The sequence below is a fragment of the Belonocnema kinseyi genome, chromosome 1 (assembly GCF_010883055.1).
Source record: "Belonocnema kinseyi isolate 2016_QV_RU_SX_M_011 chromosome 1, B_treatae_v1, whole genome shotgun sequence".
NCBI lineage: Eukaryota > Metazoa > Arthropoda > Insecta > Hymenoptera > Cynipidae > Belonocnema > Belonocnema kinseyi.
The window spans coordinates 19,468,117-19,489,317 of NC_046657.1; the positions used below are offsets into that span (position 1 = coordinate 19,468,117).

At 29.5% G+C, this 21,201-nt stretch overlaps 1 protein-coding gene across 1 annotated transcript in view; it reads left to right on the forward strand.

The window, feature by feature from the left end:
- LOC117167010 (sodium channel protein para) overlaps window positions 1-21,201 on the forward strand; it is a 116,167-nt gene that overhangs the window by 11,511 nt on the left and 83,455 nt on the right. Inside the window, exons 3-5 of the mRNA XM_033351561.1 lie at window positions 5,587-5,622; window positions 15,591-15,746; window positions 16,686-16,891. Coding sequence (XP_033207452.1) covers window positions 5,587-5,622; window positions 15,591-15,746; window positions 16,686-16,891 — 398 coding nt within the window. The remainder of the gene's footprint in view (window positions 1-5,586; window positions 5,623-15,590; window positions 15,747-16,685; window positions 16,892-21,201) is intronic.

A 21,201-nucleotide genomic window follows, 5' to 3' on the forward strand; every position in this document is an offset into this window, starting at 1 on the left:
CGTGTTTGTTAATTCAAGCATTTATTTTCAATCCTTCATCATCACTTGTGTTTTGCCTCTTGTGATTTGTGCACACCAGAGAGGATTTATTTTAACATCCAAATTTCTGTTGTTTAATTTTTAAATATGATAGGTTTATTTCTTATATTTACGAGGCCTTTCCGGAAATAATCCAATTTTGTTGGGAACCAGAGGCGATGAATTCCCCTTCAAAGTCTTCTATTTAGAGGACACTTCAATTTGGGTCTGTGCGCAATTTCTGGTGTTTCGTCAGAAATTGCTGAATAAGCTGCAACGAATGGGCAGGTGCATTGACCCAGTTGCTACTTTTTGGACCTATCCCCGAATCTTGTCACTTAATATGGAACCTCACAGAGATCCCCCCTTAATAATAAATACATGTTTTTGCAAATTCAAAAACGAGGTACAAAGTTACATCACAAGATCGGATACTCCCCGGAAAGACCTCTTATGTGTATTTGTATAATAAGGGTTTACTTTAGTTACTTAGTTATTAATTTAAAGGAGCAACTGTGGATGAAACTGACGTTTGTATATTTTCACCAACCGAATCAGAAATAAATTAGCACAATTTCGTCTCGCTAAATATTTCTTCAGTCCTGGAGAAAAAAATGCTTGAATATATATTGCATTGGTGAGCCGCGAGAAGTTGCAATAAAAAAAGATTAAGGCGTTGCTGACTATAGAAAATTGGGCTTTCTCCAACTGCCTTCATATTTCTACTATACTATATTTATTGTAGCATTATATTTTACTTCGTGCACCACGCTTGACCAGTTAAATTTTTAAACAATTGGAATAATTTCTACATTTAAGCATCAAGACATTTAACCTGTTGAAATGTACATTTAGTTGAACTTTCAACGTTTTAAGGTTCTTTTTTAAAATCAAACTTACTTCATTTCATGAAATAAAAACTTGCAGAGGAAAAATAAATTTATTTTCAAAAGCAAAATTTTCATTTTTCCGAACTAAGTAGTATGCCTTCAAGATTCTGTGACACCGGTTCGGTTCCGAGCTGAACAACAGGGAACTGGCGACTGGTCATTTACCGACATACGATGATAGTTTGTGGTTGTGCTAATATGTCACCAGTCGGTAAGATAGATCCCTTCCTAAACAACATTGATTAGATACGTAGTAGGAACTAAAATTACCGACCGTTGATAGGTTAGTAACTTACATTACAGGCTGGTGGAATCTCAGCACGTACACGAACCATTATCATTTGTCGGTAAATGACTACTCGTTAGTTTATTGTTCCTTGACTCGTAATAGAATCAGTCTCATAGATTCCTATAAGGCATACTACTAACCTAATATTCTTAAGTATTGAAAAAACTTTATTATTTATTTAAAATATTTTTTTTTTTCATTTAAGCATCAAATTAAAACTAATTGTTCTGTGCCAGATATTTTTGGTTGAGAAATGATCCCTTCTCGTTGAAAATTCAAATATTGCGTTGGAAATTCGTCTTTGGGTTGTGATGAACTTTTTTTTGAAAATTTAACAATTTAAAAAAAAATTTCTTTTAACAATTTCACAGAAAAGTTATCATTTGTTTGGTTTGAAAATTCAGGTGTTTTGTTGAAAATTTGTCTTTTTTAATAGAAAAATCAACTGTTTGTTCAAAATTAATTTAAATACTTCATTTTTTGGCTTGAAATTGATCTTTCTGTAGTTGAAAATTCATCTACTTGGTTGAATTACAAACTATTATTTTTTTTGATGACAATGAGTTTTTTGGGTTGAATTTTAACTTCCATTTTTGGTTCAAAATTTTTCATTCTTAAGTTGTAAATTCGAGTATTTTATTGAGTTTTTATTGACTTTGTTAAAAATGGATTTTTTGGTTGAAGATTCATCATTTTAGTTAAAGAATAATCTCTTTTGTTGAAAATTAAACTATTGTGTTGAAAATTCCTTCTGTCACCATTGAATAATAATATTATTGTTTTTATGAAAGTAATTGAAAAAAAACTATTTTAATTTTTATAAAAAATTATCTGTGTTTTAGTTGAAATTACGAATTTTTAAATTAAAAATTCATTGGTCTTTTCGTCGAAATTTAATTTTTTTTAGTTAAAAATGAAACTGTTTCATTACAATTAATATGTTCTGCTTAAAAATTTGAATGTTTTTGTTAATAATTGGTTCATTTTTTGGTTGAAAATTAATTGTTTACTGAAAATTTAATTATTTAATTTTTGGTTAGAAAACAATTTTTTTAAATTGAAAATTCAACAATTTGTTACAAAATTCAAATATTTCTTCAAAATTCAACTATGTAAAATAACGTTAAACAAAACAAAAATGAAAATAGTATATAGGCAAGAACGTTCCTAGATCGAAATCCCTACGTTACCGACTTCCGTGCCGAGGTTCCAGATTATTCTCGAAGACTCCCGATGACATCATGAGATTTTAAACCGCAATTGACAGAAACGAATCCTGCGTCCACGACTTCAAAGTTATTAATTACTAAATGAAGTTTTTAGCTTCTCATTAATTAATTTCCAAATCAATTAATTCATTATATAATTAATTGTATGTCGTCATTGGGACTCTTCAAGAACATTCTAGAAACTTAGCACGGATATGAACCACTCGAACTGTAGAATGGCCTTGAGGTTGGTGAAGTAGGAATTTCGATTCAGAAAAGCTTTTCTCTATCGACTGAAAAAATGAAAACGTTGGAGAGTTTAACCAATGTCTAAGCGGTTAAATGTAGAAATTAATTGAATTTTTTAATCTTTCAACTTGTCAAATGCGGAGCACTTATTCTACCACCAAAAATCTGATCCTGTCTGTGTTTCTGATGTTAAAATATGTCGCGTGTTGAATGTTTGCGATGTCATTGGTGCTATGCCTGTTTCTGTCATCCAGTCCCCTCCAGCAGAAAAAAAAACAATAATTACAATTTTTTCATTTAAAAAGTATTTGAATGCTCTTAGTCGAAATATTGAGATACAAGGATTTTTTATAGCAAAAGAAAGATCAAATTTGCATAGCTTCAATATTGAAAACTAGATCCAATCCATTTAGAATTGAATCGGTTAAGTGTAGTTCTCACTTACGTGCAGTAGATACAATTTTTAGGTTATGTCGTTATCACACCAGCGCCAAGAACTGGCGGCCATTTTGTTTAGACTAAAAAATGAACCAAAAAATAAGATCAAATTGATCAGAATGGACTGATCATTATGATCTCGAGAGTCAAATGATCGTTGGAGCAAAATGCTCTGCAACAAAATTGATCCTTTTTTTTACTGTGTTCGGGTTCGATTCTCCCGTGCCCACACTTTTTCAAAAATTTTGGTTGTTGCATTTTATTGATTTAAACATTTAAATATTTAATTTCCATACATAGTTTTTTTATTATGCGAAAAAGAACATTTTAAATCTTTTCTTTCAATGGAAAACTCGCTTTGTATCATTTTGTTAAAAAGTTGTATACATATTTTAAAATAAGAATATGCACGAGAAAATGTACTTTTAATACATTAACGTTAACAGTCACTCTCTTATTTCAAAATTTAAATGTTTATGCCTTAGAAATAGATAAATAAAGTAATAAAAAATATTTGTTGAGAAAAAGCGACAATAATGCGAAAATGCGAGTTTTTCATTGAATACAATAATTAAAAAGTTAATTGTGCATAATTGAACAAAAATTTTATGTTAATTTAATATTTAAACATTTTAATTAATTAAATGCAACAACTTTTTTTAAAGTGTAGGCAACGAGAATTGAACCCGCAACCTGCTGGCTACCAACCTGACTCGTAACCGCCTAAACTACACGGTCAGTTCAAACATTTTGTTCTATCCTTGGTTTGGCTTTTTTTTTCATTTAAGAGGAAAAATCAATTTTTTTAGTCGCTGAGAATATCTAAAAAAATTTTTGTAAATTGAAGAACCTTTAAAATATTTATTGGTGCAAAGATAAGTAAAATAATAAATTGTCAAGCAGCATTTTCCCAAATTGAAAATTTTGTAAATAACAAAAAATTATTTAATTCTGAAAAATTTTAATTATTTATTTTATTTCATCATTTATTTTCGCATTATTTAATATTTTTAAAGTTTTTTAATATAATTTTTCTTTTTAAAAGTCATTACCAAAAGATGGGACTTTTCCGCATTTCTATTTATGTTTTTTTAAATAAAAATCACTTATTTATTAGATTCCTTATATTTTCACGAGCTTATTCGTTTTGTTTTTAAATTAAGTTTTTCGTTTGTATAATTGTGAATAATATAAAAATCGGGAGTGTCTCCAATTTTTTAATAAATTAATTTTTTAGCTTTTAACAAAATCGACTATTTATATTTTCAAACTAATCGTCATCACATTGTAAATTTTGAATATTTTTCAAATTATCTGACCGCTTTCGAAAAAGGACGTTAAAACTGACTAGAATTTGAAAATAAAATTGTCAGGTTTGAATTACATAAAAAACTGTTTCTGCGATTTGTAGTTTAGAACTTGCCTGATTTGAAATGGATTCGATCAGATACATTTTAAAATTCGAAAAGCATTCTGACAAATTTATGTGCATTTTCGTAACCGTTATATAGCATATCTGTAGCAGTTTAATAACTGTTATGTTACATTTTTGTAACAGTAATGTAACATCAATGTAACCATTATGTAACAGTTACAGTAAATTTAAATAACGCAATGTAACATTTTTGTAACAGTTTGTCAAAGATTCCTATTTAAAAGAAGTTTCCAAAACCAAAACAACACCCTTTCTGCTGTATCTTTGCTTAAATATTGTACAGTGTACATACATTTACAACGTCTGTAGATATTCTCTTGTCCTTTAACAAGTATTTCACTATTGATTTTTGGGCGTAAACAAAAGCAACTAACAAGTGCGCCTATTCTACTTATTTTCTTTTCAGCTACGACGCTTTGTCTTTTATTACTACTAAGACTTTTGTGACATAGTAATTTTTCATTTCCTGTAAATTTTCCTTCTGTGTGAAGTGTGAAGAGTATGCTCGACAATCATTACTTTCCTCAACAAATATTTCATTTCACGTTATTATTTCTGTTCTTTGTTACTGTTTAAAAATTCACTGTTGTAGATGCAAATTAATGAAAATAAATTAAAATGCGCCTACAATAAGTAATTCATAAAAATAAAAACATTAGTGAATGGGTGTCTAAGTGTGAGTCTCTTTGTAAAATGTAAACGCTGTTGCTAATTTTGTATTCTGCGGCGAACTTACAGACCCAAAAATCAGAAAAAAAATAGTAAAGAAAATTTGGACACAGAAAATTCACAAAATTAAAGAAAATTCACTTTTTTCAACTTAACTTAACATTTTTTTATTTTTATACATTTAAAAAAATTGCAAATGTAGAAATACGGATTGTAAATTCGCCGCTACTGCTTCGAAATTTCCCCTTATTTTATTCTGTCGTTGCGTCTCTTACTAAAAAAATATTTCTTCGTTAAAAAAAGTCCTATAATCAGGAATCTTTCTTGCTCTCTCTATATTTGTATCTCTATTCTCTATGTAACAACTATTTCTCACTTCTCCAATTGCAGGGAAGTATATATGGACGGAAGAAAAAGAAAAAAGAAGTAAGATTTTGAATCATGCTAAGTAAAACGCTACACTCATCTTACTCTTCCTCCACTTTATTTTCACAAAGTTTCTTGGTTCTTTTTTTCTCCTTTCCTAGAAATTTAAATAGTTCTTAGACCAATTAAACTTTTTACCAATTGAAAATGTATTAATGGAGTGAGCAATTCAAATAATTTCAAAAAATCACTTCCAAGAAATTCTAATTGAAGAAAAAACAATTTAGTTAAAGCAGGCACTGGAAGCCTACAAAGAAATGTTTATTAGCCTATCAAAACATTAATTAAGTCGATCGGATCTCCCCCTGGTGTATTTTTTGCTTCTTTCTAATCTGCTAATCTATCCGTCATTTCCCTCATCCTCTTTCTCCCCTTCTCAACATTATTTCTCCTACTTCATCTCCTTTCTGCTAATTACCCTCACCCTCCATAATACACCTACTCTCACGTCCCATAGTCCTCCTTCAATTCCCATCCCATCTGCTATTTCTTACCAATCTAATAATGCTTTTCTCAATTTCCCACTCTCACTTTCATTCTCCTACCCCACTCACCCTCAATATCGATTACTTCTCCTTTTACCTGCTTCTCCTCCTGCATCTTCTTCACTTCAATTAATTTCCCTTATTATTTCTTTCCCTACTTCTTCTTAATGTAATAATCGATTTATCTCTTAATTTCTTCACATCCCACTTCACTTTCCCTTCTTCATCTACCATACTCGTCCTAATTTAACTCACAGCATCCGCTTTTGCCATTCCCTATTCCTTTAGTTCTTAATAAACTTAAGATTCTTCTTTCTAATTCTTCCTAATTCATTAATCCTCTCTTCTTTTCCCTTTACGACCTCTGACTTCCCTTCCCTTACTTATTCTTTCCAATTTTTCCCATTATTCCCATCCTCACACTTCCCCTTTACTTCTCCTTATCTACATTTTTACGTCATTTCTCAACCCTTCTCCTACATCTTTCTAGTATTTACTTAATAACCTACTCATCATAATACCTCCTACTTCTCCTTATTTTGCCTGCTTTCCCTCCCATATTTTCTTTCCTCTCACTCAACCTTAACTTACTTTCGCCTTCACTTTCCAGCCCTTCATCAACTTTTTCTTGATATACTAATTTTACCTTACTTTTCCTTGCCTAATTACCCTAATTGACCCTACTCTCGCTTTTTTCTTGCCTACTTCCCGCACCTGCCGATAAACTTTCTCCTATCGCATCTGATCCCTTATTGTCTCTAATTTCCCCATCTACTTCTTCTTAATCCCCTCATTTCCCTTACTCTCCGTTCTTTTGCCTACTTATAATTAATTTAGTCCTTATCCACTCACTTTCCTTCCCCTTACTTTATCTTTTTCTCCACTCCACTTCGCATTCCTTTACCTGCTTTTTCATAACCTACTAACCCTTTCCTCTTCCCGCTTTCCATCCATAACCTTAATTCCTCTAGTCACCCTCCTTTCGTCTACTTACCCCTTCACTTCAATTCCAGCACCTACTATTTCCTAATCTACTAATCCTTCCTTTATTTCTGTTCGCCTACTTTACGTCCTCTACTGATTATCATTTTCTCTACACTTCCTTCTTTTGCCTATTTCCCTCCTGTTTTTCCGATGCTCACATTTTCCCTCTCCTTATCTTCCTTTACTTTCCTGTAATTCCAAACTCTTCCCCTAGCTCTTTCTAACCTACTAATTCTCTTCTAATTTCCCTCGACTAGAAACCCTGATTTCTTCTCGTCTCTCATCTTTTACTTACTTCCCCTGATCGCCCGTAATCCCCTTCTTCTCCCCTTCCATCTATAACTTCCTTTTACTTTCACTCGACTTTTTCGTAATCTACTACTTTTTTTGTAATGTACTAATTTTCATTTACCTATCCATTCCTAACTTCCCTTCTCACTCGTCCTTATTGTTCTCACTCTCCATTTTTTCACATACTTCCTTTTCCCTATAGTCCTCCCCAATCACTTCCCTTCTCCTTTCTTCGTCATTCACACCACTTCACTTCCCATTCCTTCGCCTACTTCCTCCTATACTTCTTATTCTCCCCTCATTTTCCTTTTTCTATTTTCCGTCCCCTACTTACCATGATTTCCCCTAAGCCCTTCTTGTTGCTTTCTTCCCCTTCCCTTACTTCTCCTCAATTCTATCTGCTCTTCCAACCTTTTCAACTAATTCTTAATAATCTACTTATTCTCCCCTACTTTCCCTCCCCTAGTCACTATCATTTACCCTACATCCACGTCTTTCTCCCACTTTAGCTACCTACCCATAATTCTTCTCTTCACGCTTCTCTTTCCTCACTCCACTGACCAATACTTCCTTCGCTCCTGCCCATCCCTCCCTCTAATTTTTCATAATCTACTAATACCTTCTCGCCTTTCCATCTCTAACTTCCCTTACCTACTTCCCCTTATTTCCCTTATTTTCCTTATTTCCCTAATTCCCCTAACTTTCCATCCTTTCACATACTTTCCTCCATTCGCAGTCCACCTCCACTCACTTCCTTTTCCCTACTGCACTGTTCACTTTACTTCCTATTTTTTCCTCTATTTCTTCCTAATATAATAATCCTTTCCTTCTTCTGCTCTCGAACCCATATTTCTCTATTCCTTCTCCTCTTACCTAGTCTCCCTCTTTTAACCCTGCAAACCCTCCTTTCTCTTACTTCTCTTTTCGCTTTAATCTCTGCTTTAATTTCCTTTTACTACTCTACGAATCTTCCCCTTTATTTGCATCCCCTACTCTCCAAAATTTTTCCTACTGCCCCTTATTTTGCCCACTTTCCCTCCTATAATCACCCTCCTCTCAGCTTCCTATTTACTTCCCATTCTTTCCCCTACTTCTTCCTAAACTGCTCATCCTTCCCTCATTCCACCTCCTTACCTCTCATGTCTCTTCCCATATTTCTTCTGATTCACCTTTTCTTTCCACCATAATTTTCTCTAATTGCCTTCTTTTTCCTACTTACCCAACCCTCCCACAATCCTTATTCTCTCCCTTAAACTCTTTCCTTAATTCTTGTCATGCCTCATTTCCCTTTTCTTACTTCCCCTCTCATACTTAACATAATTTCTCCTATTTCCTCTCGTTTCACTTACTTCCCCGCCCTGTCTTACTTTTATTCCCCTTACTTCTTCTCCTCTTCACTTCCCATTTTTCCTCCTTGTAGCTAGAAAACCCTAAAAACAATATAATATAAAATAATAAAACTAGTTAATATGAAAATTATCAAGGTAAGGTAACAATGCTGTAAATAAATCATTAGCGAAGATATAAATACAATAATGATTTAACCTCGGTTAATACATTTTCATGCACTATTCTGGCAACGACTATTGCGCTTATTGCTTTGTAAAGCTTGCAAACTGCTTTCTGTATTCTCTCGTTTCAAGGAAAATAATTTTGAAAATTTTTTTAAATAGAAGAATGATTTCTATTATTTGAGACATTTGGTTTTGCAGTTCGATGTTTTCCTTGAAGCGAAAAATGCGAGATTCAAAAGTTATTTTTAAGAACGTTATATTCACGTAAAAAATATTAGATTTATTATTCTCTGTGATATTAAACATTAAATGTATAATAAATAAAGGTAACGATTTTATGGTAATTACGTATCATATACGCAATTATTCATCGTTAACGTAACAGTCTTTTTACTATGTTTTATCAGTTATATAACATTTACATAACGTTCCACTTATGTAACAAATGCAAGAGTTATGTTTTATTTTTTCAAATATCAAGAAATATATTTTTCATAAATAAAATCAATGATTTTTGCAACACAAATTTAAATCAATTTGAATTAAAACGTACCAGTTTTTAAGTTAGATAATTTTTGAAACGAGGCTTCTAGCTTGCTGCAATTTATAGAAATTTTAATGAAACTCCTTTGAGCGGCAGTAATTCGAATCTCCTTTGAATACACGTGTTACTCTTCTCTTTAAATATTTACCTCTTGTAATAGCTTCTTCTCTTCCACTCTCTTTTCCTGCTGCTGTATAAAATTTTAAAGAATCAAAAAAGACGCTCACTGAGAAAAGTCAGCAATGAAATTTACTCACAAAATATTGATAAACCGGAAAATAAAAATACCTCGAAATGAGTATTTTACAAGAAATTGTCAGCAATCTACTGTAAATTTACCACTAATTAATGGCAACTTACAGAAGTTACCATGAAACTTCAGATACTTCAAAAATTAACTGAGGAATTTTTTATGAACTTCTAAAATTTCCGGTATCTTTACCGGTAATTTACATGAACCCACCATTAATTACCGAATATTTTTGGATAATTTTTAATAAACTTAGGGCACAGAAGTTCGGTAATTAACTACATTTTTAGAAACTTTACCCATTATTTATGGAAACTAACCGAAAATTTCTGGAAATTGAAAAAATGAAATTAAGGCCCGAAAGTTTGATTAAAAAATGTCTTGAAATTCCCGGTAACTTTACTGGCTATTTATAGTAATTAAGCGCAAAACCGAATTTTCAGGCCATTTTATTAAAGAAGTTAACGCCGAAAAGTTGGATTAAAAAATTTCCAAAAATTTATAATAATTTTACGGCAATCTGTGGTAACTTACCATAAATAACTGAAAATTTCTGTTTTAAAAAGAAGGGTTAGAAGCCCGAATGCAGGCTTTTAAAATGTCTTGGAATGCCCCTGGTAGTTTACTGTAAATTTTCCGGTAATATATGGTATCCTACAATAAATTACCGAAAATTTCCGAATATTTTCCTAATAAACTTAATTCCCGAAAGTTTAATTTAATCATTTCTTAGAATTTAGGTAACTTTACTTGTAATTTATGATGACCAACCATAAATGACCGAAGGTTTTTGAATCAAGCTTTCGCGTTTAAGTTCATTTTTTAATTATACGATATTTTTCAGTAATTTATGATAACTTAAATGAATGACCATAATTTTTTTAATGAACTCAAGGCGCGAAGGGTAGATTAAAAAACGTGCTAAAATTTCCACTAACTTTGAAAATAATTTATGGTAATTTACTAGTAATTATTTGAAATTTACAGATATTTTGAATAAACTCAAGGTCCAAAGCTTTAACCAAAAAATGTCCTGAAACTTCCTTAAATTTACCATAACTTTTCCGGTATTTTATGGCAATTTGCCTGAAATTACCAATTACTTTGGAATATATTGAAAAAAAACTTAGGGCCGGAAAGTTTAATTAATTTTTTTTAGAATTTACGATATTTTCTGGTAATTTTAGCGGTAATTTATATTATAATATATAATATTATTATTTTTTAAATTTTCCATAACTTTACCGGTTATTTATGATTTATGAATTATTCTAATTAAACTTCCAAGGCTTGAGTTAATTGAAAAAATGCCTTGATATTTCGAAAATGAACGTAGTGTCCCAAATTTTGATTTAAAACTCACAAAAAATCGAGATAAAGTTTCTTAGAATTTTCGCCAACTTCTCGTAACTTTACCGGTAATATATGGTAACTTACAATATAAATCTGAAATTTTTTGGATATTAAAACATAAACTTTAGGCCCAAACGTTCGATCTTGAAATTTCTTAGAATTTCCGTTAACTTTTCCAATAATTTATAGTAACTTACTATAAATTACCGTAAATTACCGGATATTTTTCAATCAAACTTTCAGGCCTTGAGTTTATTTTTAAAATATCTGATAATTTAACAAATGAACATGAGGCTCGAAAATTAGATTAAAACATGTCCAAACATTTTCAGTAACTTTATCGGTATTTTACGGTAACATTTTTTTGAATTTTTCAACTAAATTTAAATCCAGAAATTTTGATAAAAAAGGCCTTGAATCTCCTGCAATTTGCCGTGACTTTCCTGGTATGTTATGGTCTTTGACCATAAATTATCAAAAATTTCCAGAAATTTTCAAAAACTTCCTATTTGAACAAGTAATGTGCAAAATTGTAATCCGACTTGAATTTATTTTTACACATCAGTAAAAAAATTGTTAAATACCATTTTTTAAATGAAATATTTAAAAAAAAAATAATTTTAATATCACATACATAATTTGTTGTATCGCTGTAAATATCGTGAGAAGAGAGTGCGGTAAATTTTGCTTTTAGGATGAATGTTACTTGCAATGCCTGATATTTGCCATTTGCCTAAAGCGCAGCTTGCAATAAATTATTGATTATTAATCCGATTAAGAGCCCTGGTGAAAGTTTTGGAAAAAAATTCTATCCTTTTTAATCCATTTGATTCCGAAATTTGTATCCAAAGCATACAGCTTCATTTTGATCTAATGCGAAGTCAGACAAAAGATTCCTATCCAAATGATTCCGAGGTCGATTTAGGGATTCCTATCCGACTCAGTCAGCTTTAATCCGGTATAATCCGAAATTGCAACAAGGATGCCAATTCGAGTCAATCTGAGCTAATCCAAGATCAAACTAAAATTTATATCCGACTGAATACGAGCGAATCCGATTTTGAAACAAGAATTCCCATCGGAAGTCGAAATAAGATTAATAATTCTATTGAATCCGACTTAATCTCATTTAAAGCAAGGATGCCAATATGACTAAATCCAACCTAATCCGAGGTGATACTCAAGAATTCTATCCGATTGAATCCGAAGTAATCCGAAGTCAAACCAAGATTTATATTTTATTAAATTTCAATCCGATTTAATTCAATGTCGAAGTCAGGCTTCAATCCGAAATTAATCCGGCTAATCCGATGCTAAAAGAAGGATTGGTTCGGAATGATCTCGGATACATTCCGATTGGTTATTGGATTGAAAGTTTTGAGTCCGAATTTTGCATTTATTCGCTTTGGTTTAGATTCAATCAGACTGATTCGGTTTTATGCTGGATTCATTCGGATTGAGCTTTGAAAAGACCAATAGATTGAAAATGATTCCGAAGGATAAACATAACTTCAGATTGATTTCTGATTCATTCGGATCAGGGATCATGGATTGAAAGGGATTGAAAGGGATTGAAAGGAAAGTTTCGCATCCATCCAGATTGAATGGAGAGTTGACGGGCGGATTGAAAAGGGTTAAAACTTCTTTCCGGTTAGATCGGAATTAATACATTTGGTTCGGTCAAGAATTCCAGAATGATTCGGAAAATTTCGGATTGGCTCAGAATGAATTTCAATCCAAAATTTTCGCCAGGGAATTAGCTGTGTATGCGCTTTAAAACTGCAGCTAACCAATTAAACCAATGCGATATCTTAACATCGTCACTGTATATAATAATATATAAATCAAATTATTATTTTTTCTGCACGCACGATAGCTCTGGCCGCAATTTAAATAAAAAAGAAAAATTCTATTTATAGCAAAGTTTAAAGAAATTCGGCTTACACAAACTAGACTATATGGAACGAACGTTTAGTTTAGTCACACACACTGCAAAAAGTTATCAAACTTTTTTTTTCATTACTTATCATAACATTCAATTAAGATTTAGAAGAAATATAGAATTTTCTGTCATATAACAATTGTGCTGCATAAATGTTGTGTAACCACTGCGTTAGGATAATGTAACTGTAACAGAACAATTATGCTGCAGTTATGTAATTGTTATATAACAGTGATGATACTATTGCGTAACTTTTTTATCAAACTTACTTCACAGCTGTGCAACAATTTTGTAAAGGTTATGTTATATTTAGGTAACAATTAAGACACCATTGCACAATAATATATGAATTAGGTCACAATTACATACCTGTTATATTACACTCAAGTTCTACCTATTTTAGAGCTACAAAAAAGATGATAGTTGTGTTAAGGTTATTTTTAGTTTACGTAAAAACTCCGTAAATATTACATAACAATAATATTACATTTATGTAACAGTCACACGGCAGTGAGATCAATGTTATGTTGCATTTTCATAACAAATATGGTAACTTGTAAGTTTTCATCTAATCAAATGCACTAATGAAATTTTTTTTATTTAAGAAAATACCGAAAGTGAGAATTATTTTATTCACGCTTGAAAATGAAATAGACGTTTTTTATTTGTACACTAATAGGGTACCATAATTCTTGTTTGTATTGGGGCTGTTTTTCGAATTATTTTATAAAAAAAAACACTTTACTCACGCATAAGTGGCCGTCCATAAACTACATTACCAATTTGAAGGGAGGGAGAAAGGGGGATCGTGCAAAAAACTATGATTGGTCGAAATTAGGTTTAAAATTAACTCTTTTTTTTAATTCATATTATTAGTTGAGAATTTAAATATTTGGTTAGAAATAAAACTACTTTGATCAAAATTTAACTATTTGGAAGAAAAATGAGAAATTTTGTAAAAAATGAACCTTTTTGTTGAAAATCAACTTTATTCTTGAAAAATTATATTTTTGGGTTAAATAATCAACTGTCTGGTATAGATAATTCCGCTTTTTCTCTTCAAAATTCAAGATCTTTTTTGAAAATTATTTTGTTTTAAATTGATCTCTTTTGATGAAAATTCAAATATTTGGTTGAAAATAAAAGTATTTATATAATAATTTAAATATTTCGACGTAAATTAACTTTTTAACAATTGATGCTATATTGTTTAAAATTTGTCTTTTTCGTAAAACATTAATTTTCCTGTTTGCAAAATTAATCTTTTTGGACGGAAATTTATCTTCATTGTTTATAATTCAACTAGTTGAAGTCGCTGAATTTAACTAGTTGGAAAATTTAATTTGGTCGAAAATTGATCTTTTATGGTAGATAATACAATATGGTCTTCTTTGTAAGAAAATCCGTTTTTGGGTTGAAAATTCACCTTTTTTGTTGAAAGTTCATCTTTTTGTTTAGAAGAAGTAAATATTTGGTTAAAAATAACACGACTTTGATAAAAATCTTTCTATTTGGAATAAAAGTAAACTATTTTATAGAAAATTAACTTTCTCTTTAAATTCACTATATTTCCCATATTATGAGAGAATTTTGGACTATGTTGCTTGGGATGGGGGGAGTATGTTCTTCAGGGGGGGGGGGGTTGCTCCTAATTTGTAACGTGGTTTATGGACGACCCCTAAGAAGCCAACACTGCCCACGCAGCTGCATCGTGTACAAAATAGGTTTAGAAATAGTGTTATTTTTTAATTTCACTGTATAAAATGTGTGGCATCACATTCGCTTTTAAATGATTCACTTTACACACTGTTAAAAATATTTTTAATTTAAATAAGACTGCAATTTTTATATATTTACTTAATGTATATATATATTTTTGTTCTTTATAACCAAAATTTATATTTGCCTTCAGCTGAAATAAATATAGATCCGATATTATCATTTGCAAATAGTATTTAAAAAAATTAATTTTTATGTTACTATCTAAAAATAAGTGTGGAAATTTTTTTAACAGTGGTTATACAAACAGGGATGGGCACTTTTTTTTACTAGCTTGTAGGTATGTAACTGTTACGCAAAACTAATGTTACAGTTATATAACTGACACCCAAGCAATGATAAAACAGTTATATAACCCTTACAAAACATTTGTATGAATTTTGAGTTTCGGTTATATAACTGTGATGTCACCATTCTATAACATTTATCTAACTGGTATTTTACTGTTATATGATATTAATATAATTGTAATTATACCGTTTTATAACAACGGTAACTGGTATATTTCTGATACGTCACCTTTATGTAACTGGAATGTTTCAGTTATACAACAGATACATTACATGTACATTATTGTAATGTAACCGTTATCTGCCAATAATGTTATCGATATATTGAGATTTTATAACACTTGTGTAACTTTAATATTATGGTTATCTTACCATTATGTAACTGTCATGTAACAGTTATGTAAGGAAAATATTTTTGAATTTTGTCCATCCCTGCAGTGAAAATTATATAATGTTCTCACTTTTGTGGCCCTGGTGCAAAGTTTCGAATGAAATATTTTCTGACAGCAATTAAAATAAGAGATATTGATTCACAGGTTCGATATGACGATGAAGACGAGGATGAGGGTCCTCAACCTGATCCAATGTTTGAGCAAGGAGCGCCCCTTCCGGTCCGAATGCACAACGATTTCCCCCCTGAGCTGTCCTCCACACCTCTTGAAGATATTGATAGTTTTTACTTCAATAAAAGGGTATTATATATTTTTATTGTTATACCTTGGTTGCGTACCTGTTATATAACACTATTTTTAAGTTAACGTTATAATAATATAACAGTTTTGTAAACAATTGGATAGATCTACGTACAAAATGGATCTAAATTACTTTTATGAGAAAATAGTTATGGTTGTGTAACAGTTATATAACAACTGATCTATAATAAAAGAATAATTAAATACAACTTTTATAATATTCATGCGAAAGTTAGATAACGTTTATTCAATAGTTATTATGATCATGTCACCGTTAGGCAACAGTTGAGTAACAAGTACGTAACCGATAAGAAACGTTCATGTAACAATTATGCTACATTTGGGAAACATTTACGTAACCATAACGTATCAGTTATGTAACAATTATATGACAACTGCTTTCTAGTAATTTAATCGTTACATACAAGTCTTATACTATTGAAGCGAGAGTTATGTATTGGTTAATTAACAGTTATGTTACAATGCTGTAACCATTAGGTAACAATCACATAACCGCTACGTAAAAGATACATAACAATTATGTAACCGTTATGTAACCATGACAAACGTTACGTAAAACACATGTAACTATTATGTAGCAAGTATGTAATTGGAACGTAACGGCCATATAACAATTATGTCACCTTTGAGCAGCAGTTACATACCAATTATGTAACCCATATGTAACCCATATGTAACTTACATGCAGCAAGCATGCTAAAGGTAGGTTGTCATTACGTAACAAATATGTATGGGGTATGTAACAGTTAATAAAATTTACGTGACATATATGTTATCGGTATGCAAAAGACATGTAACATACATGTAACATATACGTAACATACATGTAACACTTATGTATCACTTATGTAACAGTTACGTCACTTCTATATAGGAGTTATTAAAATTAAATTTAAATCCAATTTTCACCTCTTTCAGACGTTTGTGGTCGTCAGTAAAGGAAAGGACATATTCAGGTTCTCCGCGACCGACGCGTTGTGGATCCTCGATCCATTTAATCCAATACGACGTGTGGCCATCTACATCTTGGTCCACCCACTCTTTTCTCTATTCATTATCACCACAATTTTGGTTAACTGCATACTCATGATCATGCCCACAACGCCCACCATCGAATCCACCGAGTAAGTGATCGAATTTATTTTCAAATTCACCAACTAATTAAATTCAAATAAGTAAAATTGCTTTTAAGGCCATGTACCACTCAACCGATTCCTACCTTATCGACATTGTTGTTTTGTAGAAAAATACAAAAGTTTCTTAAGGTCATGCAATACTTCCCCGATCTTTCAATCTTTGGATTTCTTAAAAATTATTTCAAAAGCTTTTTTTTAATGAATTCTTCTCAATTATTGTAAAATCTTTATAATTATTTTAAATTTATTTCAATAAATCGGAATTATTTTGAATCCTTCTTAATTCTTCTCGATGCTTTTAATTACTTTGAAAACTCTTTAAATCTTATAAATTCTTCTGAATTCTTTTTAATTCTTTTGAATTTTTCTCAGTTCTTTCGAATTCTTCTTAATTCTTCGCAATTCTTTTGAATTTTTAAAAATTATTAAAAAAATGTTTGTCAATTATTTTTAACAATTGTAACTTCTTTGCAATTGTTTTAAATTCTTTGACATTCCTCTTATTTCGTTTCAATTGCTTGAAATTATCGTAAATATTTCTCAATTCGTCCCAGATCTATTGGATTCTTTTAATTGTATTGAATTACTTGTAACCCTTCTGAATTTTTCAGAATTCTGTTGAATCCTTTTCAATTCTTTTGCTTTCTTTTGAATTCTTTGAACTGTTTTTAATTCTTTTTAACTTTTCTAAATTCTTTTGAATCTTTCTTAGTCCTTCCTGATTCGCTTGAACGCTTTCCAATTATTTTGAATTCTTTATTTCTTTTTAATTTTAATCAATTCTTCTTAATTCTTGTTAAATCTTTGCAATTATTTCATACACTCTGACATTCTGCTACGTTCTCTTTAATTTTTTTAAAATTCTTTTAAATCCTTCTAAATACTTCCTGATTTCTATGAACTGTTTCAATTGTTCTTAATTAATTTTAACTCGTCCAAATTCTTCGGAAGTTCTCCAGTTATATAAAGACTTCGGATTTTAGTTAGTTTTGATGAATTTTTCTCAAATAATTTAAACACCTTGCAATTCTTTTGAATCCTTAATTCTTTTATATTATTTTGAATTTTCCGATCTGTTTCTAATTCTATTCAGCTCTTCTAAATTTTCTTGAAATCTGTTGTAGTCTTTTAAATTCTTCCTAATTCTTTTCAATTCTTTGGAATTCTTTTGAATCTTTGTTAGTGCATCCCGATTGTTGTGAATTCTATTTAAATATTTTAAAGTATTTATTTCTTTTTTAATTTGGATTAATTCTTCTTAATTCTTGGTAAATCTTTGCAATTTTGTTTAATTCTCTGACATTCTGTCCTGTTATTTTTAATTGCCATGCGTTATTTGGAATGCTCTTCAATTTTTTCTGATTCCTATAAATTCTTTAAATTGTTTTCAATTTGTTTAAACTATTATAAATTCTGATGAATTCATTTAAGACTTTTTAATTTATCTCGATTCTTTGGATCTCTTTTGATTCTCTCTCAATTTTTGCCGATTCTTTTGAATTCTTTCAAATCATTTTAGTCTCTAATTTTTTTGTAATTTTGATTAATTCTTCTTAATTCATTTCAATTCGTCGAAATTATTTTGACTCCTCAATTCTATTTGATTCTTTTAAATTTATTGAACTATTTTGGATTCTTTTGCGCTCTTCTGAATTTTTTGAAATCTTTCTAAGTCGCTTGAATTCTTCTTAATTCTTTTCAAGTCTTTGGAATTCTTTTGAATCCGTCTTAGTTTTTCCCGATTCTCTAGAATTCTTTAAAATTATTTCAAAATCTTTATTTCTTTTTAATTTTGATGAATTGTTCCTAATTCTTGTCACATCTTCGCAGTTGTTTCAAATACTCTGATAATCTGCTTAATTATTTTTTATTCCTTTGGATTCTTTTGACTTCTTCTGAATGCTTTCTGATACATACAAATTATTTTAATTTTTATAAACTGATTTGAAGTTTTCTAATTTCTTCTAAATTTATTAGGGTCTTTCGAATTTTTCTCAGTTCATTTTAATTGCTTATAATTATTTTGACTCCTTATAATTGTTTGAAATTATTTCAAATTCCTTGCATTGTTTTTAATTCTTTTTAAGCCTTTTGAATTCTTCTAAATTCTTTTGAATTCTTCACATTGCTTGCCGCCTGCTTTGGATTCTCTCAAATTATTTTTAATCTTTGAATTGTTTTCAATTTTGACTTTATTTATTTTTAATTCTTAAAAATCCTTCTCAGTCCCTTCCAATTATTTTTAAGGTAGACATCGGATAAGTATTACAGGGCCTCAAGTATCTTAGAAAAATTAGGAGAGGTTTTACTGTAACAATTAAAAAAAAAAATTAGTAGAAACAAACTCTTCTAAATTCGATCGTAATTCACTGCTAATTTTAATTAACGTGGTTATTAAAACAATCTTTGTGTTAAAAACTTATTATTATAAGAATGTTTAATAATACTAACATATTTTATTGCACTCAAAAAAACTAAGGTAGAGATCATTGACAGAAAACTTGCACCCTAAAAATTATAAAGTAGGATAAAATTTTATTATTATAATTTTTAGCAGTAATTTTTATCATACGAGATTTTAATCAGAGTTAGAAAGCTTGTTTATTTTAGGCTTTACAATATTTTTCTATTTTAGAAATAATTTTGGATTTATTCCTCTCAGTAACCAGAAATTTTTCAATTTATCTGAAGGTGTCGTAAAAGTCAAATTTGAAAGTTCTAGAGGAAAATAAAAAAAATGAGGTTCAAAATTTAGATTTCCCAGAAGAGCATCTGGAGAGTAAAATTTATGTGCATTCATATTTTTGTCTTTTATTCTTTTTGTAATCATTTTGTGAACTCTTTTTGAAAAATTCAGTTTGTAATTTGTTGATTTCACTTTTTTCATATATTATTTTAGCATTCAATTATTTACGGCTTTTTTATTTATTTATTGTCATTTAATGTTGAGCTATTCTTTTATTTCAATTAAAACTTGGTATTCAATTTATTTCTAAGGTTTTTATTTTTAATTTAGTTTTTTTTGTTTGCTTATTGTATTTGAAAAGGTTTTTAATTAAAATATCAAGCTTTCAACTCGATTAGCATATTTCGTTTCAGATCTACACAAAAAGTAATGTAGAATAATATTATGTACCTTTAGAACCCTGAGATAATTTTTGTATGATTAGATAATAATCAATTGTATAGTAACATCTTAATATTTATAGACGATAAAATTATTAATTTCGATTTGATCTAGATTAGATATAGCTTATTAGAAAAGATAGTCTGCGTAAGATTAGAAAAGCTTTCTAATATTTCAATATTGAGCTAAAGTTACTTTAAAATTAATTATTGATTAGGTTCATACTACAAAATTTAATTTATAATTGTATTGTTTCTCACTTTTTTAGTTAAAATAATTTTTTAATATTCTGTCAATCATATTCAATTTTTTAGATTATTTTTTATATTTATCACATTTATAATATTTGATGCATATTTATAGTTTTATTTATTATTAAATTTAAATGTTATAATTATTTTGTATTTAAGAGATAAGTTATTCACTGACAAATTTAGAGATACGCCTGATAATGAGTTCTTTTTAATTCTTTTTAAACCTTCTTAATTTTTCCCGATTTAAGAAAAATATTATTTCGAATTAAGTTGAAGTTTTTAAAAAATTTTTTCCTTTTGAATACATCCTTTTTAATTGTTTTAAAATATTTTCCATTCTTTTGAAGTCCTTTGCATTCTTCTCAGATCTTTTCAATTCTTTTAGTTGAATCCTTTAAAGTTCTTTTGAATCCTTCTTATTTTTTTTTAATTACTTTGAATTCTTTTGTATTCTTTTGAGTTTTATTTTAAACTTGATGTATTTCAATCATTTTTAAGCACTTTTTATTTCTTTTAATTGTTTTAAATTCTTTTTATATTATTTTTCATTTTTCTTAATTCTTTTTGAATGTATTGGAGATCTTCTGTATTCTTTTGAATTCAAATTATTCTAAAGTTATCATTTTTTAATATGGATGTATCCTACACGTTACAATTTTTATTCTTTTATTATTCCTAATGCTTTGAAAGTATTGGGAATTTAATTGATTATTTTTACTGATTTTTAAGTCTGTTTAATTTTTTACAAGTTTTTAAAAGTTTGTTCATGAATTTCTTGAATTGTTTTTTATTCTATTGATTTTTTAAAAACTCTTTCATTCTTTTGAATTCTGTGAAATTTTTTTTAATCCTTTAGAATTCTTTGGAATCGTTCACAATTTTTATTGAATATTTGGAATTATTTTTAGGTCTTTTTT